The 15,735-nt window shown below is 35.6% G+C and overlaps 1 protein-coding gene across 1 annotated transcript in view; it reads right to left on the bottom strand.

Annotated features, from left to right (window-relative positions):
* Nucleotides 1-11,370: 11,370 nt before the first annotated feature.
* Nucleotides 11,371-15,735, bottom strand: part of SCN7A (sodium voltage-gated channel alpha subunit 7) — a 77,436-nt gene continuing 73,071 nt past the window's right edge. The window contains exon 25 of the mRNA XM_070476105.1: nt 11,371-14,222. Within this exon, the coding sequence (XP_070332206.1) occupies nt 13,156-14,222 (1,067 nt within the window). The 3' untranslated portion in view covers nt 11,371-13,155. The remainder of the gene's footprint in view (nt 14,223-15,735) is intronic.

Genomic DNA, 15,735 nt, shown 5'->3' with positions numbered 1-15,735 from the left:
ATCAGATGGCCAAAGTATTGGAGTTTCAGCTTCAGCATCAGTCCTTCCAATGAATATTCAGGACTGATCTCCTTTAGGATGGACTGATTGGTTATCCTTGCTGTCCAAGGGACTCTCAAGTGTCTTCTCCAACACCATAGTTCAAAAGCATCAATTCTTTGGTGGTTGATTCAGAGATTGTATGGGTGGCCCTAATTGTCTGGACTGGGCTTACACATTTGGAGGTTGGCCGGAAGTAACTAACCAGTAACTAACCTAGACTGGCCTAGATTGGCTTCAGCTGGGACACTTTGGACAGCTCAGTTCTACAGTGCAGATCTTTCACCATCTGCAGGCTCACTGAGGCAGGTTTCCATGTTTTCAGGCACACGACACAGAAGTGGAAATAAATAAAATCTCTTGCAGCCTGTGCTCAGAACTGGTGTGAAAAGGTCAAAGCAAATCACATGACAAAGCTCAGATTCAAGGATGGAGAAATGAACACTTCTCACTCTCTTGTGAGATAAACTCTGACACCACGTAGTAAAGGGCATTATAGGGAAGAGTGAAAAATTGGGACCAGAAATACAATCTACTATATAAATAATTTTAAAAGTTACCTTACCTCCCATTCTAGAAAAGTATGGGTTACCAATCAATATCTATACAAATATAAGTTTTTCTTCATTTAAGAAAACCAAATAGACATTTCACTGTTTTTATTTAAAAGTGGTTAAGTGTTGTAGAGTCTGATTACATAGATTTGAATCATATCTCTAGCATATACCAGCCTAAGAGTCATCTGTAAAATGAGGACAAGAATAATTTCCATCCACTGAAACTTTGTAAGAAGGTAATATGTATAAAATGCTCAGCATTGAGAGCTTGGCTTATTGTCATCATTCAATAAATGATTGCCACTATTATTAGTATTGTTATTCATCACCTTTGAGGGAAAGAGTGAAATTTATGGCATTAGGCATAAAATGCTTTTATGACTGCTGTATTATTGTAAGCACTAAAGTGTTTAGTACAAATTTAGTTGAAACATTTTTTCTTATAATTTTTCTGTGGCTAATTTGGTTGGTAAATTTACAATAAAAAATCTGCTGTCTCTATATACTAGAGATATAGAAAGATATACTCTCTCTTTTATACTATTTATATATCTATAGACTGAATAAAAGAAAGTCATAATCAGAATTTAGAGTAAGACCAGTATTTAATAAAGTGAGATATCTTGTGATTTATTAAAATTATACAAAAATTTAAGTTAATTTATAATGCTAATTATAAATGCTAATTTATAATATATAAAGCACTGATATCATGATAATCCCCTGATTGGTACTATTTCATCTATTTTACTAGAATCCGATTTGGAATCCATCTCACTATCTGAGAAGAATTATTTCAAAGGTATTCCTTCATTAGGATATATCTGATGGCTCAGTCAAAGAATATTGACTACTTATGAGGATAAGGTATTCCTGAAATTATAATGTAAGTCAGAAGTGTGTGAGAAGTCACTAAACAGAACATTGTTTTCCAATATCTTGGCTGAAGTTTCTCTTTCCATTATGGGATTAAGTTACATAAATAATTAAGAAAGAAAAAATGGAGGAAGGAAGGAACAGGGAGAGCAGGAGAAATTGAGGAAAACTAGACTGTGAAAAATAAAGTGGTGAGGACAGAAGACCAAGGAGGGAGAATGGAAAGAAGAAAAGTGTTGCTGTTTTTTATGTGTGGAAAGATGATTGTGCTATTTATTCATTCTTTTTTTTTTCACAACTGTCTTCAGCATGCTTGGACAACTTCTCTTCCACATGACTTGCCAAATTCCAACAAGAACAGTAATATGAAGAAAAAACATTAATTTGAATTATATTAATTTTAGGAGAGTTTGCATTTTTTTTAATACTGAGGCTTTCCATCAACATACTTATTCAATTCTTTTTTGAAAAATGACTTAATAGCTCTTAGAAATTTCTCTAATATGTTCTTGTTCATTATTTGTTACCAATTTCAATTTTTTAAATGATCATGTTTTTGAAAAAGTTGTATATTTTTTATGTGCAGGTTAAATCAACTCTTTAATAGTGATCTTTGAGTTTTCTAAATTATTATTAGTTTCTGTTACATAATATATTTCTCGAAGAAGTATGCTAAAGTATGTCCTTGTATGAATATATAACTTTTTTTATAATTCTATTACTTTTTGCACCTCTAATTTGAATGCCACCTTGTTAGGTTTATGCTTTTTTATTTATTATTTAATTGAAGGATAATTGCTTTACAGAATTTTGTTATTTTTTGTCAAACCTCAACATGAATCAGCCATAGGTACACATATATCCCCTCCCGTTTGAACCTCCCTCCTATCTCCCTCCCGATCCCACCCCTCTAGATTGATACAGAGCCCCTGTTTGAGTTTCCTGAGCCAGACAGCAAATTCCCGTTAGCTATCTATTTTACGTATGGTAATGTAAGTCTCCATGTTACTCTCTCCATACAGCTCACCCTCTCCTCCCCTCTCCCCATGTCCACAAATCTATTCTCTATGTCTCTTTCTCCAATACTGCCCTGCAAATAAATTCTTCAGTGTCATTTCTCTAGATTCTATATATATGCATTAGCATACAATATTTATCTTTCTCTTTCTGACTTACTTCACTCTGTATAATAGGCTCTAGCTTCATCCACCTTATAGAATGGACTCAAATGCTTTCCTTTTTATGGCTGAGTAATATTCCATGGTGTGTATGTACCACAACTTCTTTATCCATTCATCTGTCAACAGACATCTAGGTTGCTTTCATATTCTAGCTATTGTAAATAATGCTGCAATGAATATTGGGCTACATGTGTCTTTTTCAGTTTTGGTTTCCTCAGGATGTGTGCCTGGCAGTGGGATTGCTAGGTCATGTGGTAGTTTTATTCCTAGTTTTTTGCTTTTTTTTTTAATCATTTGAGTAGCATCCTTGTTCATTAAAGCTTTTTATCATATAGTTTTTATGTGATAAATATTTATATGATAAATATTTTTATATGATAAATACAGTTATATTGATAAATAGTTTTATATGATAAAGTTTTATATGATAAATATTTATATGATAGATAGTTTTTATTTATTAAAGCTTTTTATCATATACTTAGTGTTGTCTAATGTCAATATTGCTAACCTTCCTTTTTATTAGCATTTGGTTGTGTGTGTGTTTTGCTGTTTCAACCTACCTCTACTATTTCCTTTATTTGTACATCTCTGAGGATATATATCTGGTATTTGTTTCTTTTTTATATATAGTCTTAAAATTATTTTTAAGAGCAAATTTTATGGAGTTATTTTTGTTCTTATATGCGTTTTGTGATTTTTATTTACTTTAGAAATAGATTTGTTTTTACTCTGTTCTTTTATCTTTAGAGCTAAATACTTAATATAGTAATTTGTCTTAGATTCATATATACATAAATTTATAATATATTTTTAAATTTAAAAGTATATATTTTTATATTTAAAAATCTTCTGAACAATTTTAGATTTATACAACAAAAATGAGAAATTTCCATATATCTCACCCTGTCCCTCCAATTATTAGTTTCTTAATTTAACATGGTATTTGTTATAATTATTGAACTAATACTGGGAGATAATTACTAACTAAAGTCCGTATTTTATTCAGACTTCCTTAGTTTTTACCTAATGTTCATTTTTGGTTCCAAAATCCCATCCAGGATAACACACTGCCTGTACCTGTCATGTCTTCTGTGACAGTCTCCCAGGCTTCCATTGTTTTTGATGACCTGGACAACTGTGAAGACTTCAGCTGAGTTCAGTTCAGTTCAGTTCAGTCGCTCAGTCGTGTCCAACTCTCTGCGACCCCATGAACCGCAGCACGCCAGGCCTCCCTGTCCATTACCAACTCCCGGAGTCCCCAAACACATGTCCATTGAGTCGGTGATGCTATCCAACCATCTCATCCTCTGTCGTCCCCTTCCCCTCGTGACCGCAATCTTTCCTAGCATCAGGGTCTTTTCAAATGAGTTAGCCCTTCGTATCAAGTCAATGCTGCCAAATTCCCCTCAGTTGTAATTTGTTTCTGTTTCTCCAATGATTAGACAGGGGTTATAGGATTTGAGGAAGAAGATCACAGAAGTAGCATATTTTTTTTGCTGCATCATGTCAAGTGTATGGGTTTCCCTGGTGGCTCAGTGGTAAAGAATCCACCTGCCAATGTAGGAGATGCAGCTCGATCCCTGGGTTGGGAAGATCCCCTGGAGTAGGAAATGGCAACCTACTCCAGTATTCTTGCATGAAAAATCCCTATCCATGGGGTTGCAAAAGAGTCAGACATGACTGGGCAACTAAACAACAGCAGTTATTGATATTTACATCAATCATCTTGCTATCCACTATTTGCTTTCTATCTAGTTCATCTGTTTTTTGTTTGTTTGGTTTTTTGGTTCGTTTTCAAGTTTTCCTTCTTTTAAAAATTATTTTAGTACTTTAAATTTTCCATTATATTCCTCTCTTTGGATTATTACTTTCTGTTTTTTTATATTTTTTAATGGCTATTCTACAATTTTGAATGTGTTTCTTGAACTTATTATGGTCTAATTTCAAATAACATACCATTTCACATAGGCAGTATAAAACCTATTCCAGTACACTTTTAACACTTTTATTAATATTTCCTCAGTCTTATCCATTTCACTATGTTGTTGTGCATTTTTATACATGTATTACAAATTATTAAAAATATACATTACCTTTGCTTTATACAGTCAACTTAAAAACTGTTAAAGATGAGAAATATGTCTTCCATATTTATCCACATTTACAATTTCTAGTGCTCTTCAGTCCATTGCTTAAATCCACATTTCAATCTCATGTTTGCTTTCCACCTGAAGAACCTCCTTTGATCTTGTAGTAAGGCATTACTGGTGTTTGTCTTAAGAGGGGGCTTAAGTGGTGGGCTTGGACTTGGTGGGCTTCTTGGGTTTCCCTGGTGGCTCAGTGGTGATGAGTCAGCCTGCCAATGCAGGGACAGGAGTTCTATCCTTGGTCTGGGAAGATCCCGCATGCCATGGAGCAACTAAGCCCAAGTACCGCAACTACTGAGCCTGTGCTCTAGGGCCTGGGAAGCACAACTGCTGAGTCACATGCCACAATTACTTAAGCCCTTGCATCCACAGCCTGTGCTCCGCACAACAGAAGCCACCCCAAAAGGAATCTTGCACACTCCAACAGAGAGAGGCCCCTGCTTCCGCAACTAGAGAAAAGTCTGCACAGTAACGAAGACTCAGCACAGGGAAAAAGAAAGTAAAATTATTTTTAAAAAGTATTCATCTTTATTTCGGCAAGATTATACATATATAAGATTGCTAATTATTGGCCCATTGGTCACTAAATCTCTGTCATTTTATTTTTCTCTCTGTTAAATTTGCATAGTTTTTATTCCACATTTTCAAGTTCACTGATCTCTTTTGCAATTTCTAATCTGCAGTTGAATTCATCTGGTTTATTTTTCATTTCAGATGATTTTTGTTTATCCCTAGGACTTTACTTGTATAATTTTTACACTTTCAATTTCTCTCCTTATTAATTATATGTACCTTTATAATCTTGTCCATAGCTATGATATTCAGAATACCTATTTTAACATCCTGGTCTCTTATTTCATAATTAATATCAAAACTGAATCTCTTTCTTTTTACTTCTGCTTTAGGGCCACATTTTCCTGCTTCTTCCATTATCTGAAAGTTTTGGATATTGGACATTGTGAATTTTACATTACTGAGTGCTATATTTTATTGTATTGCTTAAGTATGGCAATACTTAAATTCCTTTCAGACTTGTTTAGTCTTTTTGAGGCTTGCATTGACGTGTATTTAAGTCAGGTCTAGAGCAACCTTTAATAAAGGGTGGAGATCCTGAAACTAACAGTCCCAGGACCCATTCTCTCAGATTTCATAATTTTGTGCTCACTATTGATTGATATATACAAATATTTGTTTCACACATTTTGTTATGTTTTCTAGTTATTTACAGTGAGATGGCAATTCCCATATCAATCTTTTGTAAATGTAGAGAGAAGATCCTGACTTTAAATAATCTTAAATAAATTCCTTTCCCCCACCCCCAATGATTGCATCTCACATTAGTAACAGCTTAGAATTTGATTTTTTTCTCTTCTACATTAGCATATTCAATTTTCATGCATTAAACCAACACAGATAAATAGAAGTAACTAAGATATGGAGAACATAACCATGGCAGAATAATGATATAACCAAAGCTCTGCCACAGCCAACAATATAGAATCTCCAGATCACCTAGATGAATTACTCTATAATTTCAGAGAAAATTAGTCAGATGCAAGTAATATTCTATAGGACTTATTGATAACATAAGAGGCACTGAGATAAAGCAATATAAAACAAATAAAAACATACGGAAATTATTCTAGTGCTGTCTTACAAATACCTATAAATGCTTAGTATAATGATAATTTACAGTCTAGTTAGGATAGTATATCACATTTCCATCTTCTTGTTAAAGAAGATTTGTGTACAGAGTTGAGAGGTTTATATCTGTAGTATATGACTTGGCCTTGAGGGTCATCCTTCCTCTTTCTACCAAGAGCAGCAGTCAATTGGGTTAATAATTCTGGCAGATTGAGGTGAATGAACAAAGGCTGTTATATTGTAGGTTTAGCACAAGTCTGTGATCATGCAAAAACAAAAAGTACTCACTATTTTTTTCATCTAAAATAATAAAAAGGTAATGTGATTGTACTGGAGATTAATGATGGCTGTTCCAGGAAGGTGCTTAGAGCCTCCTGACATTTCTTGTCATTGGTGTTAAGAAAATGGACTAGAATGGACTCATGTTCTCCAAGCTGTTCCATTGGTGTACATCAGCACTCAACACTGCCTCATGAGCACTTGTCTAATTATAACGTGGCCTCGTGATAAGCTGTTTTTGCTTCTGAACATACTCTACTGTGAATGAATTGTTCTGGATGTACATACTCATTGTTTTAAAACATTTTATATTTCTGTTTAGCACTACAGTTCTGATTATTGCTATGACTTGTGTGGGTTTTCAGTAGATAATAATGCAGGCCAATTCAAGCTAATGCACACGCAATCAATGTCTTGTAAGCTTTTCATCATACTCTCTTCCTGTACAGATCAATCACTCATGAAGGTATCCAATTACTTTCTTTGGAGTGTGTTTGGGAATAGCATTAAGTGAAGGTCTTGATATGGCCACCTGTTTATACCTGTGTATTATTCATGAGACCTTTCCTGTGTGTACTAAATGCTGCAGCAGCAGAGATCCCCAGGAGACCTTGGCTGGTTTTGCTTGTGGTACCCTGCAGTAGAATCTTTGTGCTCACTGGAAGGATGCAGTATTTTCTTCTGCAGAAAGCTATGTGAGGACAGGGAAATATGTTTAATAATTTAAGGTTCAGGAGGAAAACAGACATCTTAGAGATGATTCTTAGTCACTCTCTGTGATGTAAAGGGTGCATAAATCAACACATCTTCTTTAATCAAACTGATGCTACTATTTCAGTCTTACATGTCCTAAATATGTCAATGCTTCTCCTTGATCTGAAAGCTTCACTCAGTCAAGAAAACAAATACTGTCGTTCACCGGAACTGTGAAGCATATCTGATAAAACCTTCAGAAGGAAATAATTGTTGTTGTTCAGTCACTCAGTCATGTCCAACTCTTTGTGACCCCATGGCCTGCAGCATGCCAGGCTTCCCCATCCTCCATTATCTCCCGGAGTCTGCCCAAACTCATGTCCATTGAGTCAGTGATGCAGAAATAATTATTCAACAAAAAAGATAGCTCTTTCATGTACTGAAACAGTATGATGTACCCAATGATCAAAAAGGCATTCCTACTTCACATTGCACTATTTATGGGTTTATGATAGTTTCCTTCTAGCTCAGTTCTTTGGGTTCTTTGGAGAATGTTAGTCAGTCAGTCATGTCCAACTCTTTGCGACCTCATGAGCTGTAGCCCACTAGGCTCCTCTCTCCATGGGGTTCTCCAGGCAAGAATACTGGAGTGAGTAGCCATTCCCTTCTCAAAGAATGGCTGAATCTTCCCACGTGATCTTCCCAACCCAGGGATTGAATCTGGGTCTCCTGCATTACCAGCAGACTCTTTACCATCTGAGCCCCCAGGGAAGTACATACTAAATAAAAAGTAAAAGTCAACATAGGGTTGGAAACTACTTTTCGTAACACCTGCATGGCTAATGAAGAGCAAATTATAATAGGATATTATATTAGAGTGATATGCTCTCTACTGTATAACAATTTTTCTGGTTTGAACCCTAAAGAATATGGTGTGGATTTTTTTTTTAAAAAGAGTTGAACATTTGTTTAGAAATTTTGAAAAGAGATTTGGGTCATCCCTCAAGGGTTCTTACTTTTCTTCATAACTTAGGAAAAGGAGATACAATGTGATCTGACTGCTGCCTGCTTTAATCATAAAATATGATTATAATTTAATCATTAAATATGATTACCTGAACCAGGCTCTTCTAGCTTATTGTTTATCATTCACTGATTGTTGGCCTTCCTTGTTTCATAACAGATGGCCTGCCTCTTCATCCATGTCCAGTCAGTGGAAAGAAAGTTAAAAATGAAAGAATTTAGTTACATGGCCAGCCTCAACTGAAAAAAAAAAAAAAATGTTATAAAATATTTATTCCAGAAGGCCATGTATCTAGCTAAGAAGCAGGAATGCTATTACCATACAAGAATGGGAGAATATGTTTGAGGAGCTAATAGTCACTTGTAATATACTCAGAGTCTACTTAGTGAAGAGACTTAGTTATAAAATAAACTTTTATCTAAAGCTTTCACTCAGTGAAAGGAATTTATTGAACAGTATTTACTCTTGTGCCTTGAATTTTCTGCAGTTTTGCCCTTCAAGATGACAGAGTATACTGCCCATTTGGAAAGGAGTCCACTATTTCTGTTTCCACTGGATGGACTGTAAGCTTTGAGAGCATTAGACTCAGTATGCTTGATGATGGATTTTCAAGTGCTCAGTCTGGGTTGTGGCAGCAAAGTTGTGATTTTCTCAACAGGAGAACTTCAAGTAATTGGGAGTTGAAGCAAGAGAGGAAGAACTGGACTGAAACATGTGAAAATATTTTCCTAATTGCATGCATACTGCTAGCGTGTGGTCAAAGGCCAGAACGAGTCCTATGGTGATCATCAATATAGCAGCTGTGGTACATTTACTTCCATTAATAATCTGAGTTGTCATATATACCAACTTTTATATATCATTTTACCAATTTTCTGTTCTCCCACCTAGATGACAAGTTCTTGAAGTCAGAGACTCTGTATTTTAACTTGATTTTTGTACCTAAATACACTACTTAGGTCACTCAACTAGAGCCAGACATCTTGAAGTGCAAAGTAAAGTAGGCCTTAGGAAACATCAGTACGAAAAGCTAGTGTAGGTGATGGAATTCCAGCTGAGCTATTTCAAATCCTAAAAGATGATGCTGTTAAAGTGCAGCACTCAATATGCCAGCACATTTGGAAAACTCAGCAGTGGCCACAGGACTGGAAAGGGTCAGTTTTCATTCCAATCCCAAAGAAAGGCAATGCCAAAGAATGTTCAAACTACCGCATGTTTGCACTCATCTCACATGGTAGCAAAGTAATGCTCAAAATTCTCCAAGCTAGTCTTCAACAGTACATGAACAGAGAACTTCCAGATGTTCAAACTGGACTTAGAAAATGTAGAGGAACCAGAGATCAAATGTCCAACATCTGTTGGATTATAGTAAAAGCAAGAGAATTCTAGAAGAACATCTACTTCTGCTTTATTGACTACACAAAAACCTTTGACTGTGTGGATCACAACAAACTGTGGAAAATTCTTCAAGAGATGGGAATACCAGATCACCTTATCTGCCACCTGAGAAATCTGTATGCGTGTCAAGAAGCAATAGTTAGAACCAGAAATGGAGCAACAAACTGGTTCCAAATTGGGAAAGGATTGTGTCAAGGCTGTATATGGTCACCCTGCTTATTTAACTTATATGCAGAGTACACCATGCAAAATGCCAGACTGGATGAAACACAAACTGGAATAAAGATTGCTAGGAGAAATATCAATAACCTCAGATATGCAGATGACATCACCCTTATGGCAGAAAATGAAGAGGAACTAAAGAGCCTCTTGATGAAAGTGAAGGAGGAAAGTGAAAAAGCTTAAAACTCAACATTCAAAAAACTAAGATCATGGCTTATGGTCCCATCACTTCATGGCAAATGGTTGGGGAAACAATGGAAACAGTGACAGACTTTATTTTCTTGGACTCAAAAATCACTGCAGATGGTGACTGCAGCCATGAGATTATGATGCTTGCTCCTTGGAAGAAAATTGTCACCAACCTAGACAGCATATTAAAAAGAAGAGACATTACCGGCAAAGGCCTGTTTAGTCAAAGCTATGGTTTTTCCACTAGTTATGTATGGAGGTGAGATTTGGACCATAAGAAAGCTGAGTGCCAAATAATTGATGCTTTTGAACTGTGGTGTTGGAGAAGATTCTTAAGAGTCCCTTGGACTATAAGGAGATCAATCCTAAAGGAAATCATTCCTGAATATTTATTGGAAGGGCTGATGTTGAAGCTGAAGCTCCAATACTTAGGGCATTTGATGTGAAGAACTGACTCATTGAAAACGACCCTGATGCTGGGAAAGATTGAAGGCAGGAAGAGAAGGGAATGGCAGAAGATGAGATGGTTGGATGGCATCACTGACTCGATGAACATGAGTTTAAGCAAGCTCTAGGAGTTGGTGATGGACAGGGAAGCCTGGCATGCTTGAGTCCATGGGGTGCAAAGAGTCAGACATGACTTAGCAACTGAACTGAACTGAATGCTACTTGGAAGGGCTTCCAAGGTAGAGCTAATGATAAAACACCCATCTGCCAATGTAGGAGACATAAGAGACATGGGTAAGATCCCCGGGTCGGGAAGATCCCCTGGAGGCAGGCATGGCAACCCACTCCAGTATTCTTGCCTGGAGAATCCCAAGGGCAGAGGAACCTGGCAGGCTACAATCCATAGGACTGCACAGAGTACAACATGACTTAGCATGTATGAATGCACACTACTTGGAAATGTGAACAGACTGGTTTGATGGTATATATGAGACAGTCTATGCTATAAGAATTTTAGCACAAAAAGAAAATGAGATGCTATTTTCCATATTTTCAGGTAAAGTCTGAATGAATAAGCTTTAATTTACAGCTCATCTTAAACAGTTCTTATTATACAAATTGCCAAGCTAATTTACCAAAGAAAAAGAACCAAAGCTTACATAGTTAACAAGTAGTATTTACTATTTTCTTTAATATCTAAAAAGTACAATATTGTAAGATTTCCTAAAAATAATTCTTTACATAGTTTTTAGAAGGTTAGTGGCAAACATGATTTAAAATTAAAAGACATAATTTTCAAACTAAAATCAGTTCATAGTCTTTATGGATTTTACAGAAGCAAGTTAAGATTCAGTTTAAGTATATGAAGCAGTTTCCACAATAAAGCTTTTCTAAGAAATAGAAAACTGAGAAGCTTAAACAAAGCACCATCTGTTACCATGTCACCAAATTAACACTGACTCCTCCCTGGTCCCCATCACATGATGGAGAATGGGAGGAGAGAGGGAAGGAACACTTATAATAAGAAACAGAACCCTGAAATTACATTTGCTTAGGGAATCCCCCAAAGGCATCTTGGTCAGGTTAATACATTTCTGAGAAGCAGAAATAGATTATAATAGTTAAGGCTCAATCAAGATCATGCACTCATAATAAAATACAATTACTGATATTTAAGTAATATTGAATGCCATACAACATATTTAAAACTTGTCATTAAGTCAACAGTATATATATTTTCTTTTTGGATCCTTTAGCACTTTGTAGGCATAAAGAAGTCAGTCTTAAGACAATGGAGTAAATACCAGAATCCCAAACTATAGCAATGCCTGTGACTAAATTTTATTACATGAAAACAACTATTTGTGCCTATCTTTAAAATTAATTTTACTAGTGAAAATTAATGCTTAGGATTTTAAAGTTTTTCAAACAGAAAGTATTTTACAGAGTATTACGTATGTGATGAAATAAAAACAAGACCAAAAACTTGGAAAAATAAATGAGAAATGGAAAATTAACTTGCATACACTAATGTTATAAAACACTACCACTAACAAACTCATATTTTGATCTCCTAGTTCAGAGGTCCACATGGTTTTAGTGATTTCTTTTTTTCTTAAAGTTATAAAAAAAAAAAAAGTGAAGTGCCGTGAAAAGTAAAGTGACTACTATTTTCCAAGGAGAAATGAGATAAATTTGAAAATGTAGGCCATAAATTTAGTTCCCTTTATGTTCTAGGAACCCGTGCTCTTAAAAGAGCTGGTCCTTAACTGAAACTGGCCAAAGAGATAAGACACTGGGAACTCAAGAGCAAAGAAATAACTAACTCCCAGATCAAATGTAAAATAAAACCAAAACAATCAAAAACAAAATCTGGGCTCTAATCAATCTTTTTCAAAAATAGTTTGGATCTGCAGTCCAAGAATCTCTCTGGTTGATCTCAAAGGCACTTCTAAGAACTGCATTTTCCCTTCCCCTGACTGGTATCTGTCTAGGCTAGTTTATGATTCAATGGCCTGTAGCACTGTATTATTTTTCAAAACACCATCCCACTTTAAGAAAGTACTTGTTTATTTGTAGTTAAGTCCTATTAGTGGTGACTTGAATCCCATCAAGTTAAAGTAAACATAAAACATATAAGGAAGTTCCTTTTCCTATTAATTTCTGCCATTACCTCCTTCTTCCTCTAGAAGTACACACCATATAAGCCATATAGAGAAAGGAAGTATTGGAATATTAAACAATAATTTTAACCTAATTTAACTGCAGTAATATTAAGGGGTTGTCTTGGTTAGATTGAATATTTAGGGGTAAATGTAAGTTGGACATGGGATCTTGTGAGCACAAGCTAATCTTTCATGGGTTATAAACAGTTGATTATTAAGTGAAATCTTTACTTTCTTAAACTTTTAATATTTGGGGGACATGTAAAAAAGGTGAAAAGGAAGTAAGAGGGATTATACCTGGCTTTGAATTATTGACACTCCCTCAGCTTTATCAATATAGGAATCTTCTTTGATAGCTTGAACTTCCCTGTCACCACCTATCATATGAGTATCTGAAGTATTTTTGTCACTTTGCCTCAAGCGGTAACTTTTATAAGCACGCTGAATGATGGTTGCTGAGACTACCTCTTGTTTTCGTTTCAGAGTAGTTGTAATTGGCTCATATGTGATCTTAAAAGTGTTGGTTAATGTAAATCCTGATTCCATCTCTGAAAGAACTTTCTCCATGCTCAGATCTTTACCCATAACTCTCTTTGTTAAAGCAAGTAAGACGTCAAGGCAATGAATTCTGTCTCCAACAGCCATGGGAAGATCCATGGCAACAAGCTGGCCCTTGTTTGGTTTTGCCATGAAAAGAGGAGGATCAAGAGCAGCTGCCAAGTCTGAAAGCTTGCTAGAGTCTATGTACTGGGTTCTATCAGGATCGAACCTCTTCCATACCTGAAAGAATTTCCTAAAATCTTCCTCACTCAATGTCCTGGCTTGTTTTTTAGAAGCAATATTTAAAAACTCCATGACAACAACAATGTACATGTTTACAATGATCAGCCTAGATAAGATGATGTAACTGACAAAATAAATAATCCCAACAAAGGGATTGCCACAGTCTCCTCTAACCTGAGTCCCAGGGTTAATTTTATCAGGATCACAGTCAGACCATTTACTACTGAAAATTGCGTTGAGCATCCCATCCCAACCAGCAAATATTGTAACTTGGAAAAGACAGAGCATACTGCTGCCAAAGGTTTCAAAGTTGGACATATCATCAATTCCAGCTTCCTTTTTAACATAGGCAAAATTATACATTCCGAAGATGGCATAGATAAACATGATCAGGAAGATGAGAAGACTGATGTTCAACAAGGCAGGGAGGGACAGCATCAAAGGAAGCAGCAGATTATGGAACAGCTTTAGTCCTTTCTCAGGATGCAGAATGTAGATGATCCGCGAGAGAAGTATCAGTTGCACAAGGGAAGGAGATACAAGGTAATATCCTACCATTAGAGGCAGAAATAGTCCTAGGTGTAGGAAAAAATAAAGCAGGCAATACAATTACTTAGAGGAATATAAATTATTTTACATTTGTTTTTTTCTATATGTTCAGATAATTAATCCTTCCCCTATAACATTTGGCACACATTGAAAGTTTGGCTTAGCCAAATACTAATAGTGGCAATGTTCAGCATCTAACAAATTTGAATGAGAATTATTTCTACCATTATTTCCACGGTATTAGGGATCAGACACTTCTGGAGTCACAGATGGCATGTATCCATAATGTAGGACAGTAGTCATATTTTTTTTCTGATTGCAGTTAGATCCAGCAATTTAGTTCAAACCAACTTTTACTGGATACCTAATAAAGGTACCATGAAAATATGCAAAGGTAAATGACATGACTCCTATTCTCAAAGACCATATGATATAGACAGTAGAGGTAGACATTTAAACTAATTATCATGCAAAGCAGAAAGACCTAGTTGATAAATATAATTGAAAAAATACTTTGCATTCAGATTCATAGGTTATAATTTGGTTTATTGACTTCATAAATACCATATGGACCCTTAGGAATTTTAAATGTGAATAAACAAGTCTTGGTCTAGAAGTTTTCTTTCTCGCTGTGGTGAGAAGAGAACTATGAGAGTGAGATATATAACTATAAAACAAGGTGAAATTATAATTACCATAAAAAAAACATAAGGAATGCTCTCTGGAAGTACTGGAGACAGGGTGGTTCATTTTGAGTTGAAAAGATGGAGAAGGGGAAAATTCTATGAAGCTTCTAAATGAGATGGTATATTTGCTGAATCTGGAAGGATCGTGTCTCACATTTCTGTTAATTTGGTTACTGGCAATGATGGCATTCTCTCTGATGTTATATCTTACATATATCCCCCTCTCCACAGTGCTTTAGTGAACCTTCTACTCTGACTCAAATTTTCATTTCTCCTCAATCTTCCAAACTCTTACATTATGCAGGAGGTTTCCCCCTTTAATTGTAAACACATCTTTACTCCCTATTCACTAAGATTTTAGATAAGAAAGGAAGTGAAGAAAATTGTCTCTATCTTGAGGATACTACTTCCGCTCAAGCACAGACAGCTCATTCTTTCCCACTCAACATTTCTCAGTGTAGAAAGATGGAACAAGCAAGCATCTTTCCTTCTTTCCAATGTGATTTCCAGATACTTCTCTTTCACATTAATTTTATAAAGAAAAAAATTTTGACAGTGTGTGGATCATGCCATTCAACTATAACATCTACCATTCCTTAGCTCTATGATCTGTTCATTCCCCCTCATTCATATTCATTGTAGACCTTAGTACACAGCTCACTGTTGTCCATTCCATCCCAGCACCTACCGTCAACAGTCCATTGAAAGGCTAGTCTTTCAGTCTTTGGCTTTGTTAACTTTAATACTATCATTTTACTTTAGTTATTCCTATCTATCAGTATGTTCTGAACCCAGGATATCTGACCTTCTGAGATATTTCCTCTCCTCCTAGACGTCTGATTCAATTACTCTC

Source organism: Odocoileus virginianus, chromosome 13, assembly GCF_023699985.2.
Source record: "Odocoileus virginianus isolate 20LAN1187 ecotype Illinois chromosome 13, Ovbor_1.2, whole genome shotgun sequence".
Classification (NCBI taxonomy): Eukaryota; Metazoa; Chordata; class Mammalia; order Artiodactyla; family Cervidae; genus Odocoileus; species Odocoileus virginianus.
This window is presented reverse-complemented; position numbering and strand designations above follow the sequence as displayed.